General features: G+C 35.6%; 1 protein-coding gene across 13 annotated transcripts; it reads left to right on the forward strand.

The window, feature by feature from the left end:
• The first annotated feature begins 629 nt into the window (after positions 1-629).
• On the forward strand, positions 630-10,979 carry LOC149242513 (LUC7 N terminus domain-containing protein). 13 transcript variants are annotated; one of them, XR_016246646.1, is made up of 12 exons: positions 630-858; positions 2,039-2,092; positions 2,194-2,395; positions 3,159-3,287; positions 3,453-3,492; positions 8,405-8,480; positions 8,600-8,800; positions 8,918-9,130; positions 9,293-9,753; positions 10,051-10,142; positions 10,272-10,371; positions 10,574-10,979. XR_016246646.1 is itself a non-coding variant. In XM_089374268.1 (9 exons), the coding sequence occupies exons 3-9, from the start codon at positions 2,350-2,352 to the stop codon at positions 9,701-9,703; spliced, it is 1,116 nt and encodes a 371-aa protein (XP_089230394.1). In that variant the 5' UTR covers positions 630-858; positions 2,039-2,092; positions 2,194-2,349; the 3' UTR covers positions 9,704-10,035. The 13 variants fall into 13 exon arrangements, 1 of the variants encoding a protein (XP_089230394.1); XR_016246651.1 differs by having other exon boundaries at positions 10,287-10,371; XR_016246650.1 differs by having other exon boundaries at positions 10,051-10,109.
• Positions 10,980-12,047: the final 1,068 nt, after the last annotated feature.

Below are 12,047 nucleotides of genomic sequence, written 5' to 3' on the forward strand. Positions count from 1 at the left end.
ACTACCATTGAAAATTATTTGGGGTTTAACATTCCATAAGTTAGAATGACTGAATTTGGAGAAAACTACTATTAATATTGGAGAGCAAGACAAGGTATGTTGTTTACTACAATTGCTCGAGTTAAATATTTGAATGGTCTATGATTCCAACTACTCTTTTCACATGATCGATATGAGAAAATGGAAAAATTAATAGGTGTGACAATCTTGAAAATGGTTTGTAATTGGCTATATTCTTAGTATTCACATATTCTATTTATCAAAATTGCTACATTGACACTTTGCACTCAAATTTTGTATTTCATCATTAAGTTACTAAGAGTCTCTCATCTCAAAGAACTGACATAACTAAGTAAATTTTAAATTAAATTGACCAAATTAATCTTAGACATATTTAACATATTTAAAATGATCAAAATAATTAAAAGTTTAATATTTTTTTTTATAAAATAAATTTGCACTCTCTAAAAATTTGATACCAATTGATAAATTTGGTGTTAAGAAAATTCAATTGATAAATTTAATGTTAAGATAGATTTAACCTGATTAATCCTCAAATAACTTATGGTTACCTTTAACTTATAGTCATCTGGCGAGACCATTTCCAAATCCCGTCCACTGCGCTGCATTGGACAGAAAAATACATCCCCAATTCCCCGTCAACTGCCGTACCGTCCACTCTCCCCTATCTGAAACTAACACGGGCGCCGTATAATCATTCATTTCCATTATACGTCCCCAGCTTCGAAGCTTTTGAGGGCGCGGAGTGTTACCAGGTTTTGCGAGTATTCGAAAGTATCTGCGACGAATTTGTCTGAGTCAGCGAGAATCCCCTGTGATATATAGCTCTCGAATGATGTAAGTTTCGACTTTTTTTTCCTCTATTTGTTGCAATTCTGCAGTGATAAAATTAATCAGATTTATTTGATTTCATGTCTGATTTCCTTGCTCAGATTACTTCTGGCCATGGTTAGAATAAGGGTTTGGTGTTTGTTTTTTGTTTTTCAATGGCTCCTTGCCTTGGAAAATATCGCTATAGTTAGGGTTTTGTGTCCATTTAGGTCCCTTTGGTTCCTCATCGCTTATCTTCTGGCTTTTTAATCTACTGATTTATAGAAGTAATTTTTTTAGATTTTTGGTTAGTTTCTTCTTATTATCTAGATCAGGGTGTCACGTGCGTGACTTTTTGATTGATTCATGGATAATCTCAGGTTTCTAGTGATCTTCTTTTTTTACTACACTCTATAAGGGTTGCCGTTGTTACACATTTATCCATAATTTTTCTTGATTCCAGTAAATTTCGTTAGTTTGCACCGAGTGAAGTGCGGGGGTTCTTATGGCATGGGAGAGAATGGGTTTGATCCATTATGTGCGCGTCTAACAGTGCATTGATTATGGACACTAGCACATACCCATCTGAATCTGGGATTTGATAGGTACCTGGAAGTTGTAAAGCTCGAGGGTGGGTATCTCGAGTTTACATGAATGACCAAAGAGTTGATAATATTGTAATTTAGTTACGCGGCCTCAAGCTTTGCAACCTTGAGGTGCATATCAGAGCTGAGTTTAGATAGATCTATGCCCATAACTGAGCGCTTTGTGAATGTGTTTCCGTGCAGGTATTTTACTTTTTTGTCCTTTCGATTCTCGAGTGCTTGAAAGGTTCGTGGCATTACACGATCCAGGTTTAAGGGGGGATTCTGAAGGAATAGGGTTTTTAGTTTTGTCTAATTATGTCGGGGATCTTTTGAAATTTTCAATTCGAAAATATATGAAGCATCTGGTTTCTCGGTAAATTTTGAATAAGTGTTATTTTCGTAAGATATCAATGCAGGCAAACATTGGTGGACTTTGATGGGTTTAAGTGCAAAAAGTAGGGCATATTATGTCATGAAAACATGTCAGTTGGTTAAATCAAAATTATTATTAGACAAAAATGTTCAATAATATGTTCTCTTCTTTAATTTGTGGATTGAAAGCATGGAGCAATGATCCATTAGGGCTGTTTCTTTAATAACCATTACATGTTGTGATGCAGGGAGTAGATACGGCTGAGCAATTGTGACTGTACGGGGACTAGTAACGAGCAGAAGTAGGTTTCATTTCATTTCGTAATGTTGGTTTTATACAACTGGTTGCATGCATTGTCATATTCTGATGTTATGTTTTTTTGAAACTTGTTGGCTTCCACAGGGCTTGGATTGGTTTGAAAGTGATGGTCAATTTGGGCTATTCCATCATTTGTAAAGTTAGTTCATAGTACATACTGCTAAGGCAACTACAAGTGGACAAGCAACTGTGGCAAGCACAGTATAATTAGTTTGAAATTTAAGCATTACTACTTCTGCAATGGTGGAGGCTCAAAGGGCTCTGCTGGATGAACTCATGGGTGCGGGTAAGTTAGTTGTTTTCCAACAATCATTTGATTTTCAATTTTGCTTGCCTTTGATGCAGCAACATACTTCTAGGTAAGCTGGTTTACTGACCACTCTGTTCTCAAGACATTATAAGAAAAGGAGCGACTTTGATAGGGAAATATAAAAGAATATGCTATATGTTAAGTTGTTATTATTGTCAATTGGATATAGCTCAGGTTTTGTTACCCTTCCCACCCATGTTCAATTCTCACAAAGATCATAATTAGTATCTTCTTCTAATGGGTTCGAGCCTTTTTGTCTGATAGTCCCTCGAGGACTGAAACATGTATCTTCCTCATATGGAATATAAAGCTATTTCCTCAAAAGTTGTAGATTATTATATTTCTTCCTTCAAATTTAAAGCAAAGTGTGCAGTCAAAATAGTGACATTTTTTGTAACCATACATTAATAATTAGTGCTTCCAATCAGATGCTTATTTCCCAATGGTAGAAATTGTGCAATATTTAACCAGTACTAAATTTTCCTGAAATATGAACACTTGAGCCAAAAGATGAACCTGAATAGGAGCCATAAGGCCCCCTATCCACATACTTATCTTTATGTGATATGCTTTTTCATTTTAAATGAAAAGCTTGAAATGTTTCCAGAATGCACTTCACTGCCCCTCTTCTCTGTTGACATTTGAGTTCAGTGTGTGTGCCATGTAGAGCGAGAGATAGGGCTGGAGATGTAAGTATTTTTTATTGTTTAGGCATAATCCTGACATAATGTTTTGGCAGCCCGAAATCTCACCGAAGAGGAGAAAAAGGGCTACCGAGAAATTCGCTGGGATGATAGGGAAGTTTGTGGCTTTTACATGGTTCGGTTCTGTCCACATGATCTATTCGTGAACACAAGAAGTGACCTTGGTATGTATCTTCATTATTTGTTTTAGTTTATTATTTTCATATTTTAAGTTATACTTTCTGTTGTGTTTATGCGCTGCCTCCCTTTGTGTCTAAATATTCTGCTTTCCATTGTGTTATTGGACCTTCTGGTCAATTTCCAGCTTGACAGTTACTTTTTCTCTGCAGGTCCATGCCCTAGAGTTCATGATTTAAAACTCAAGGAGAGGTAATTTTCTTAGTCCATTCTATTCAGTCACATTTATGACATCAGTTTAGAAGTAAAGGTCCAATGCATATTTAGACATCTATTTGATACTTTTTTGTATTGTTGAACTGTTTAGGTCAATTTCTTGCTTTTCTTTGGATACTTCAAGGATCTTGCTTTATATCTGTTTGAGTTTGTTAGGTAATTTTTATTTGTAGTAGTTACACCCTTCATATTTGTTAAATTCAGAAAGCTAGCTAGGGCATATTGAACATTTCCCTGGATATTCATTTATAATGTCTTTACCACTTTGCATGATCACTAAGTTTTGGAAAATCAAGCCAGGATATAGGCTATTATTTTTCACCTCCAATTGGAGACATTTACAGTAGTGAATATTATTAAGGTATCTTGTTTTCTAATCTTGCCCAAATAAGATGTTTCCATGCTTCATATGTGTTGGTGTAGGATGGAACATAATATGAGTTACAAGCGTGCATATTTAGGATCTCTGGAGATCTGGATCATGCCGGTTTTTGTCCTTTGAGGTAACTGTTTTACCATCAGGTCCTTGCAACAGCAGAGGGACTATATGTCATACCTGACTAACAATATAATGCAAGTGGACGATTTCTTCTTCTAGCCCTGGTCTGTGGTCTAGCATATTTGTTTTTAAAGAAATCTTCAAGCCACTGTATTTTGCTACTTGTAATAATGTAAAAACCCAAATGAGTCAAATATGAGGTGGGGAGGGTGGAGATTTAAAGAAGCAAAGAAGCTAATTGAACATGCTTTGCCATTCAAAGTTGGAGTGCAATTGTCACTAGAAAGAACTTCTATAACTTAGTGTCATGGCCAATTTGCTTTTGCAGTGAATGCAAGTGTTCCACTTCCCAGAGATGGTTGCAACTTGCAACCTGCATACAGGGGAAAAATCCAAGCAAGGATTGGTTTCACTCTATTAGGAGGTGTATATGCCTTATTATTAGTCTTGGATATCTATATGCCTTATTATTAGTCTTGGATATATATATATGCCTTGATCCATTAGAAAACTTGGTACATTTTGGCTTATCATTGCTTTCACGAGAATACAAAATATTTCAGGTTAATATACATTTCATGAAAGGCTAAAAAAGTGCTGCTTAGAATCTTAAATAAACTCCTCTATATGTCCAAGTTGCGTGGCCCCCCTTTAATATTGTAGTCATTTCATGAATTTTGACTTAAGAAACTTTGTAATTTGTCATTTGAATTCAAAGGATTTCCTAATGTTTGTAGTAAAGCTCTTTTGTGTCAAAGATGTACATAATTGCATGCCAGAAGTTTGTTTCATCTTAGTTAGATACATCTCCAATCTATATCAAGTATATTTAGACCATTTTTGGTCTTCTATAGTATAACCAATCGCAGATGATGATATTTTGTCAAGTAGATCAGAATTTGTCACAGTGATTATACAAGGATCAAAGGATTTCAAACTGCAAAGAGTAGCAGTTGATTGCATTACTAGCTGCAAGGTGCATATGTGCAAATAATCAAAACTTCTATACTTTCTGTTTAGTCATTATATTTTAAAAGTGAACACAATAGCTTGATATGGTGTTTTATATTCAGGGTTCCAAAATGCAAATTTCTCAGCACTAAATTTTTTAAGAGATTACCCTTAATTGCCTCCATCATCGATTTGCTTTCATGCTTTTAGATAAATATTTGTTTGCATTTGGCGCTTGGCATTTAGCTTGCACCTGGTGTTCTCTACGTTTGACAGATAAAATGATCTTTGACAGCAATTAGGCACGTTTAGGCATTTGGAACCTTTGACAACTGGATATTTGATGACTTAACACTTATATGAATGCTTCCTTTTGTTTTCTATGAATGGCAATGATCCCATATCTGCAAGGTGGCATGATATATGTTCTTTGTTGAGCATATATGCCCCTGGTGGCTTCTTCCTTTGGCTGCATGTGTTTGTCGAGTTTGGTTTTGGTGCCATATACTTGGTTTGTTGAGTCATGGGATATGTCCCACATGTAGCAATAGAAAGGACATGCTGGAGTTTATAAACACTACCGTTTTAATATTTCCCCGACTTGTAGTGCACCATGCTCCTTGTGGGCTCCTCTGTTGGCTTTCGACTAGTGTTTGAGTGTTAGTTGGAGATTGGGTATGAGCCAAATAATTTTTATAAAAAGTCTACATATTTTAAATATATAATTTTAATAAAATATGTATTATATATATACATATTTATAAAATTAAATTTATTCAAAATATTTAAAAACTATAATTTAGACACTCATTAGAGAAAATATAATTAGTCCTCCAATTGAAAGAAATAAAGCCTTTCGCCAAAGGGAATGAGAATACCCAAGAAAACTGTCAGATTTTAGGTGAAACTCAAAATAAATTTGTGGGTCGATTTGAGTTACAATAGATACATAGTTGGGCCATATTTAAACTATATTTGTGGCAAATACATGTACTTGTTTATTGCATATTTTGGTAGCCACTGGGCCCATTCATGTATCTTAAGGGTAAAAAAGGGACTTACTCCATTTGTGACATGCTTTCTGTAAAAATGTTCAATTGACCCTTCAAGAAATAGTCTATGTCGTCTACAATATATATATATATATATATATTTTTAGTTATTTCATTTCTTTTTAATATTTCTTTCGGTAATTCTCTTTTTCTTTAATTTATTTATCCAAGGAAGATGTCGTGGGGAAACCCATGAGATGCTGTGCCACATTTATGAATGGAATTCCTTGTGAAATCTGTTGGCATAGACTAATGTGCCTAACCTAGGCCATTTGAACCAAGCATTTTTTTTTGCATGAAGCTAGCTAGATGTCTAATAACATTGGTTACAACTTGTTTTTGGGCAAACATATTTATGGAATGCTTCTCCACATTTGTGGATGACATCCCTAGTAAACCCATCAACACAGACTTGTGTGCTTACCCAAGAAGATTCCAACCAATTCGTGTTGGTATGGATCTAGCCAAATTAGAACAACATTGATGATAAATGATTTAGCTATGCACTTGGGCCCTATAAAAAACCAAGGGATGCTACTACATGTTCGTGGATGGCATCACTGGTAAACTTGTCAACATAGACTAGTGCACCTAACTGAGGGGGATTTGAAGTGGGGACTTGCTGGCACGGAACTAGCTAAATGTCCAGTAACATTAGTGATAACTGGATGGCATCACTGGTAAGCTTGTCGACATAGACTAGTGCACCTAACTGAGGGGGTTTGAAGTGGGGACTTGCTGGCACGGAACTAGCCAAATGTCCAGCAACATTGGTGATAACTGGTTGAGCAAACCCTTGGGCTAAACACTAAGGGATGCTTGCCCATATTTGTGGGTGGCATACTTAGTAAACCTGTTTGTGTAGACTTGTGCACTTCCCTTGTGCTGTCGCTGATAGAGTTGGAGTTCTCATTTATTGAGTGTGCGTAGTGTGCTACTGTTTCTTGTAGTTGTTGCATTAATAATTTTGTCACTGCTAAAGTTGGAGTTCTCAACTGCTGAGCTATCTGAATTCATCAAGCTTCGTTAATCTTCATTGTTGCAGTGCTTTATTTAATATGGATAAAATTGATAACACGTTACTAGTTAATTGAAATTGGGAAGGAATGAAGAGTGGCCATTAATCTTCTTGCTATTTTCTATAATTATGAATTTTATTTCATTTATATTATGATTCCTTGATGCCCAGGAAACTGTACCAACCACTGTTGCCAAATTGTTTATTATTGATAAAATGCTTGGCATTTTTTCAATTTTTCCTGTATTATTTGTGGTTTCATGTTCTTATCAAAGTTCCTTTCCTCATTTAAGTTAGATTTTCATGGATTTGGTTAGCACAGAAACAAACAGGTAATATTCATTTTTCTTTTGAGGGCACTAAGGTTTTGAAGCATTTGGTGTGCAATTGGTAGAATGTTCATAACCCACAATTTCATTTGTCTCATAGGGGAGAATTAAGTTAAGCCATAGCCTACACCATTTCCTGACTTGGATTTTGGTTGTCTTCAGTTACAACAAAGACATAGTTTTGGAGCTGTAATTTTCTGCACAAAGTAGGAAACTTGTAATGAAAACGATTAGTAAATGTAGCTACTAATATGCTGCTATTCTTTTTATCCACTGGACTCATTTGAAAGGCTGGAAACTTACAGCTGAAAATTTGGAAATAGATTGATAGATTTCAGATACTGCTAAATAGGAGCTACAAAATTTGCCATATTACAAACATAAAAAGTCTCAATTTATCTGAATCTTTTTCAAAAACACAAGGAAATTTACAATTTAATCAGGCACACAAATAGTAAGCTAAGAGGATTATTATTGAGCATTTTCTTCCTCGTACAATGTGGGTTTTCCATGGAAAAGTGGTAAATGGTTAAACTAATTATGGACTGCTTAGTAATTTATTTCCTGTTATGGAACACTCGTGAGAAGAATACAGCCTTGGAAGGGAAGTTCTTTTGTTATCCATTTCAGGCATGTAGATCTATGTGTACACTGTAAACTATGAAATGTAATGCAGTTGTTATTTGAAAGTGTGCCTGTATGTCCCAATACAAGAAGGAAAAATGAATGTCGTCAGAAGAAGAATAACTTGTCATCTTGTGTTAAATGTATCTAATTCGTATTTTGTTGTTTTAATCAGCAGGAATGAATGTTGTATATTGGTTTGTTATTTGAAGATAAGAAACAGTTAATCCTGATTCCATATAATATTTTAATGTCTGTGAACCTTTCACCTAGAAAATCAGGTCTTCTAAAATAAATGAGAAAGTAGCCGTCATGGTTATGTAATTGCTTTGGTGAGTGTTTTTCTTTCATCCTGAGCCTATCATTTTGGGTTTTCATATATGCTGTCCTGACTGATGTTTGATCTTTGGAACAGTTTTGAGAAGTCATCGAGGCATGATGAATATGTTCCAAGATTTGAAGCAGAACTTTCACAGTTTTGTGAGAAGCTGGTCAGTTCATATTATATTGTTAAAAATGTATTATAATTGAGTCCTCAGTCACAATTTTGGTTAATCTAAGTAGCTTCACATGTCTTTTGAAATGGGTTTGAAAACATTTTTGTCTACAGGTACAAGATTTAGATCGTAAAGTACGGCGAGGCCGTGAGCGTTTAGCACAGGATGTCGATATTTCATCTATTATGCCTGTTTCGACAGAGAGATCAGACCAGTTAGCAACAATAGAGGAAAAGATACGGAAACTCTTGGAACAGGTTGAAAAGCTGGGAGAGGAAGGCAAGGTTGATGAAGCACAGGCATTGATGAGGAAGGTATAATGTAGTATAAATATAATCTTGTTTGCATGGTTGCATAAGTTGTCAGATTATTATTCACATATTTTTGACGGCATTCTTTTGCATGAGCTGATATTTTCTTTTTGGTACAAGGTGGATATATTGAATGTGGAAAAGACAATTTTGACTCAACAGACATCTAGTGAGAAAGGCCTAATACTGTCTCAGGAAAAGAAGATGGCTCTATGTGAAATCTGTGGCTCTTTCTTGGTGGCAAATGATGCTGCCGAGAGAACACAATCCCATGTAACTGGGAAGCAGCATATAGGCTATGGCATGGTGCGTGATTTTATTAGAGAGTACAAGGTAAATCTCTGTCATTTTCTGAACTGTTTCCATCTGGGTTTGATTATGATGCCCTTTTTTAAATTATCAAGCAGGAAAAGCACTTGTTCTTCCTAGGTAACTACTGTTAGGTCGTTTCTTTGATTTGGGTGAGCTCTTGATGTCCTTCATGTAATTTGTCAGGAAAGGAAAGAAAAGGCAAGAGAGGAAGAGAGATTGGCAAAAGAAAAGGAACTTGAGGAAAATACAAAACAAAAAGTGAATGAAATCGATAGGATAAAAGAAAATGAACGAGAAAGGGAGACAAGTAGAGTAAAAGAAGACCGGAACAAGTATAGAGACAGGGACCGTGAGAGGGATAGATTAAGGGATTCACGAGAAAGAGGACGAGACAGGGATAGAAATCCCTACAGGTCAGGGCGTGGCTGGAGGGAAAGAGACAGGGAAAGAGATCGAGAGAGAGACATGGATAGGGACAAGATAAGGGACCGAAATCGTGTAAGAAGTAGATCGCGATCTCCTTATAGACTTGGATCCCCTGTTAGACACCGCCGCAGGGGACATTCAAGATCTCCTGATCATGTAGTTCAGTGACAGTTTTCTTTCACCCGATCTTCCAAAGCCTCTCCAACCTGTTCGCGGAGGTGACTATTCTCTTTTGTTGTATGAGCTTGTAGCTTCTGAATAGCTTCAAGTAAAATACCTGTATTTAATTTCTCATCATGTTTTCATCTTAAGTGTCTCATTATATAGAAGTGTCGGATAGGTTTGCTGTATTTTTAAAGATCACTCTTCACATCGAAGGAAATGTGAGGATTGTCTGTTATGCTTACATCCAACTTCTCAGTATTTTTATGAGGAGATATTGTTTGTCACGTCAAACTTTTCTAGCTATCATTGATAAATGGGACAAGTCATTATTATCATTTGTTTTGATGTAGACCCACCGATGAGTTGCTTCGTGCTTCTGCAATTAAGTAGTTTAAAACCCCTTTTAAAGGTAACAAGACAGATGGCAGCTCAAATTTATTTGGTAACACACTTAACCTTTTTCTGCTTGTGAAATGTTTTTTAACTTGACATGAATAAGAGTGACGATTCATAAATTCACTGAAATAGTTAGATGATTTTCACAGGCCTGACAGTGCATTTTATTTGATAGCTGTTTGGTTTTTAGCTTTGGGACCAGTATGAGGCAGTTTCAACTTTCCGAAGGGAATCTTCAGTTCAGCTTCAAATTTATTTGTATACACATTGGCAAAGTGAGCCCTTCCATCCTGAGGCATGTGTGCTTGCAATAAATTCATTATCTAAACGGTTCAATCTTCTTAGTTTTAATGGCGAAATGCTTGAATTCCCTTGGCTTTGGTGCATGTCTACTGTTTGGATAATTTGCTGTGGTGACATTTGCCATTGAATTAACATGTCATTGCTCGTGTTGTTTTGCTGGTCAATTTCTAAAAGCAATATGTGGCTGCTGGCGAATTCTTTCCTCCCCTATGTGATCTATATTTGGTGTTCTTGAAAGGTAGGTGTTCCCTCTCACTCCTGTTGCTCAAAATGGAAAACATTGGGGACAAACTTGTTGATGTCAAAAATATTTAGAGAGAAAATAGATGGTTATGTTGAGAAATGTGGAATTGACTTTATACTTTGGTCTGTTATGTGTGCTAAAAGAAAGGCTGCTCACAGGGCAGCTTTCGTGGTACATGTTTAGTGGAAATGCTCATTTTGCTTATTGTTAAACTTGATAAGTAGATTAGTAAATTTGATTGATGCATAAATTGTCTATAACCAAAGCTCCAGTGTTTTTAAAAGAATAACGGTAACCCGTAAAATACAAGAAATCTGAAATTGTTTATATGGTTGATGGAAACCATTGTCAAACTCATGGATATTTGAACAGTCCATCAACCTATGGATTTTCGTTTGCCGTTTATTGTTTCTTCATTTTATAGAACTACTTATCTATACCTGTTAAGTTATATGGATAATTCACACTGCATTTCTTATTTTTGAGGGAATCCAAAGGAAAACTTCAATGTTCATGAATGTGGGCTAATTCTGTTCACTATTACAACTGAATAATGATGATGGTGTCCTTCAATATTACAACTCAATATTGAGAATGCCATCCTTCAGTATTACAACTCGATATTGATGATCATATCCTAGTAGGTTCTGAGAATGGCGAATTTCTATTGATTCCCAGGTTTTTAAATGTTCGAGGATTTGCCTAAAAGTAAATGAAGATTGCATTATGCTAAAGTTGAGTTACTTTCAAAGTTTTAGAACTTTCAACTTTGTACTACTGATTTATTTGGGATGAGCATGTTTTTTAAAAAATTCTACGACCTATATACAATCAAATGCCACAAAAGAGGAGTTAAAAAAACGACAAGTGAGACTCTCGATATGGTTAAAATAAGCCTTGAGATATACAACGACAAGAAAATATATCAGATACATAACATACGATGATTAACAACATTACCGTCGATGCTTGGCCTTTCCTTTGAAGCTGTCTACAAAATAATTTCCAACATTGCATCACTCTTATCCATATTTTGAAGCTGTTTATGAATTCAATGGAGAAATCTATGCCGGAGGAATTGTGTTCGTTTTACTTGAATGACACTGGCTGGGGGTGGGGTAGTATCTGCTAATGATTTATGAGCACTACTCATTACCGAAATTTCAGTTCTAGGTGACAATTGAGCTCCAATGTAGATCATCTTTTTGTAGAGATTTTTTTTGGAATTGTACCGTGATTTGAGTTTTGAATCGTCTTTTGCACAAATATTATACGTAAAATGTCAATTTGATCCATTAAAATGTGATCAGCCCTACTGTAAACTTAATTCATTTTAAAAAATCCTTGCTGTTTTATTTTACTTCACACTATTCTTTTCCAAAACCCACAGGCTTCCCACTTGTT

The sequence above is a fragment of the Pinus tabuliformis genome, chromosome 8 (genome assembly GCF_031772625.1).
Source record: "Pinus tabuliformis cultivar Carrire ecotype Pingquan chromosome 8, CPIR1, whole genome shotgun sequence".
NCBI classification, from domain to species: Eukaryota; Viridiplantae; Streptophyta; class Pinopsida; order Pinales; family Pinaceae; genus Pinus; species Pinus tabuliformis.

Excerpts from the sequence above, each read along its gene's own strand:
- LOC149242513 (XM_089374268.1), top strand. The coding sequence starts at position 2,350 with ATGGTGGAGGCTCAAAGGGCTCTGCTGGATGAACTCATGGGTGCGG. Across the intron at positions 3,288-3,452 it reads GAACACAAGAAGTGACCTTG|GTCCATGCCCTAGAGTTCAT; the intron begins GTATGTATCTTC and ends TTTTCTCTGCAG. Across the intron at positions 8,481-8,599 it reads CACAGTTTTGTGAGAAGCTG|GTACAAGATTTAGATCGTAA; the intron begins GTCAGTTCATAT and ends TTTTGTCTACAG.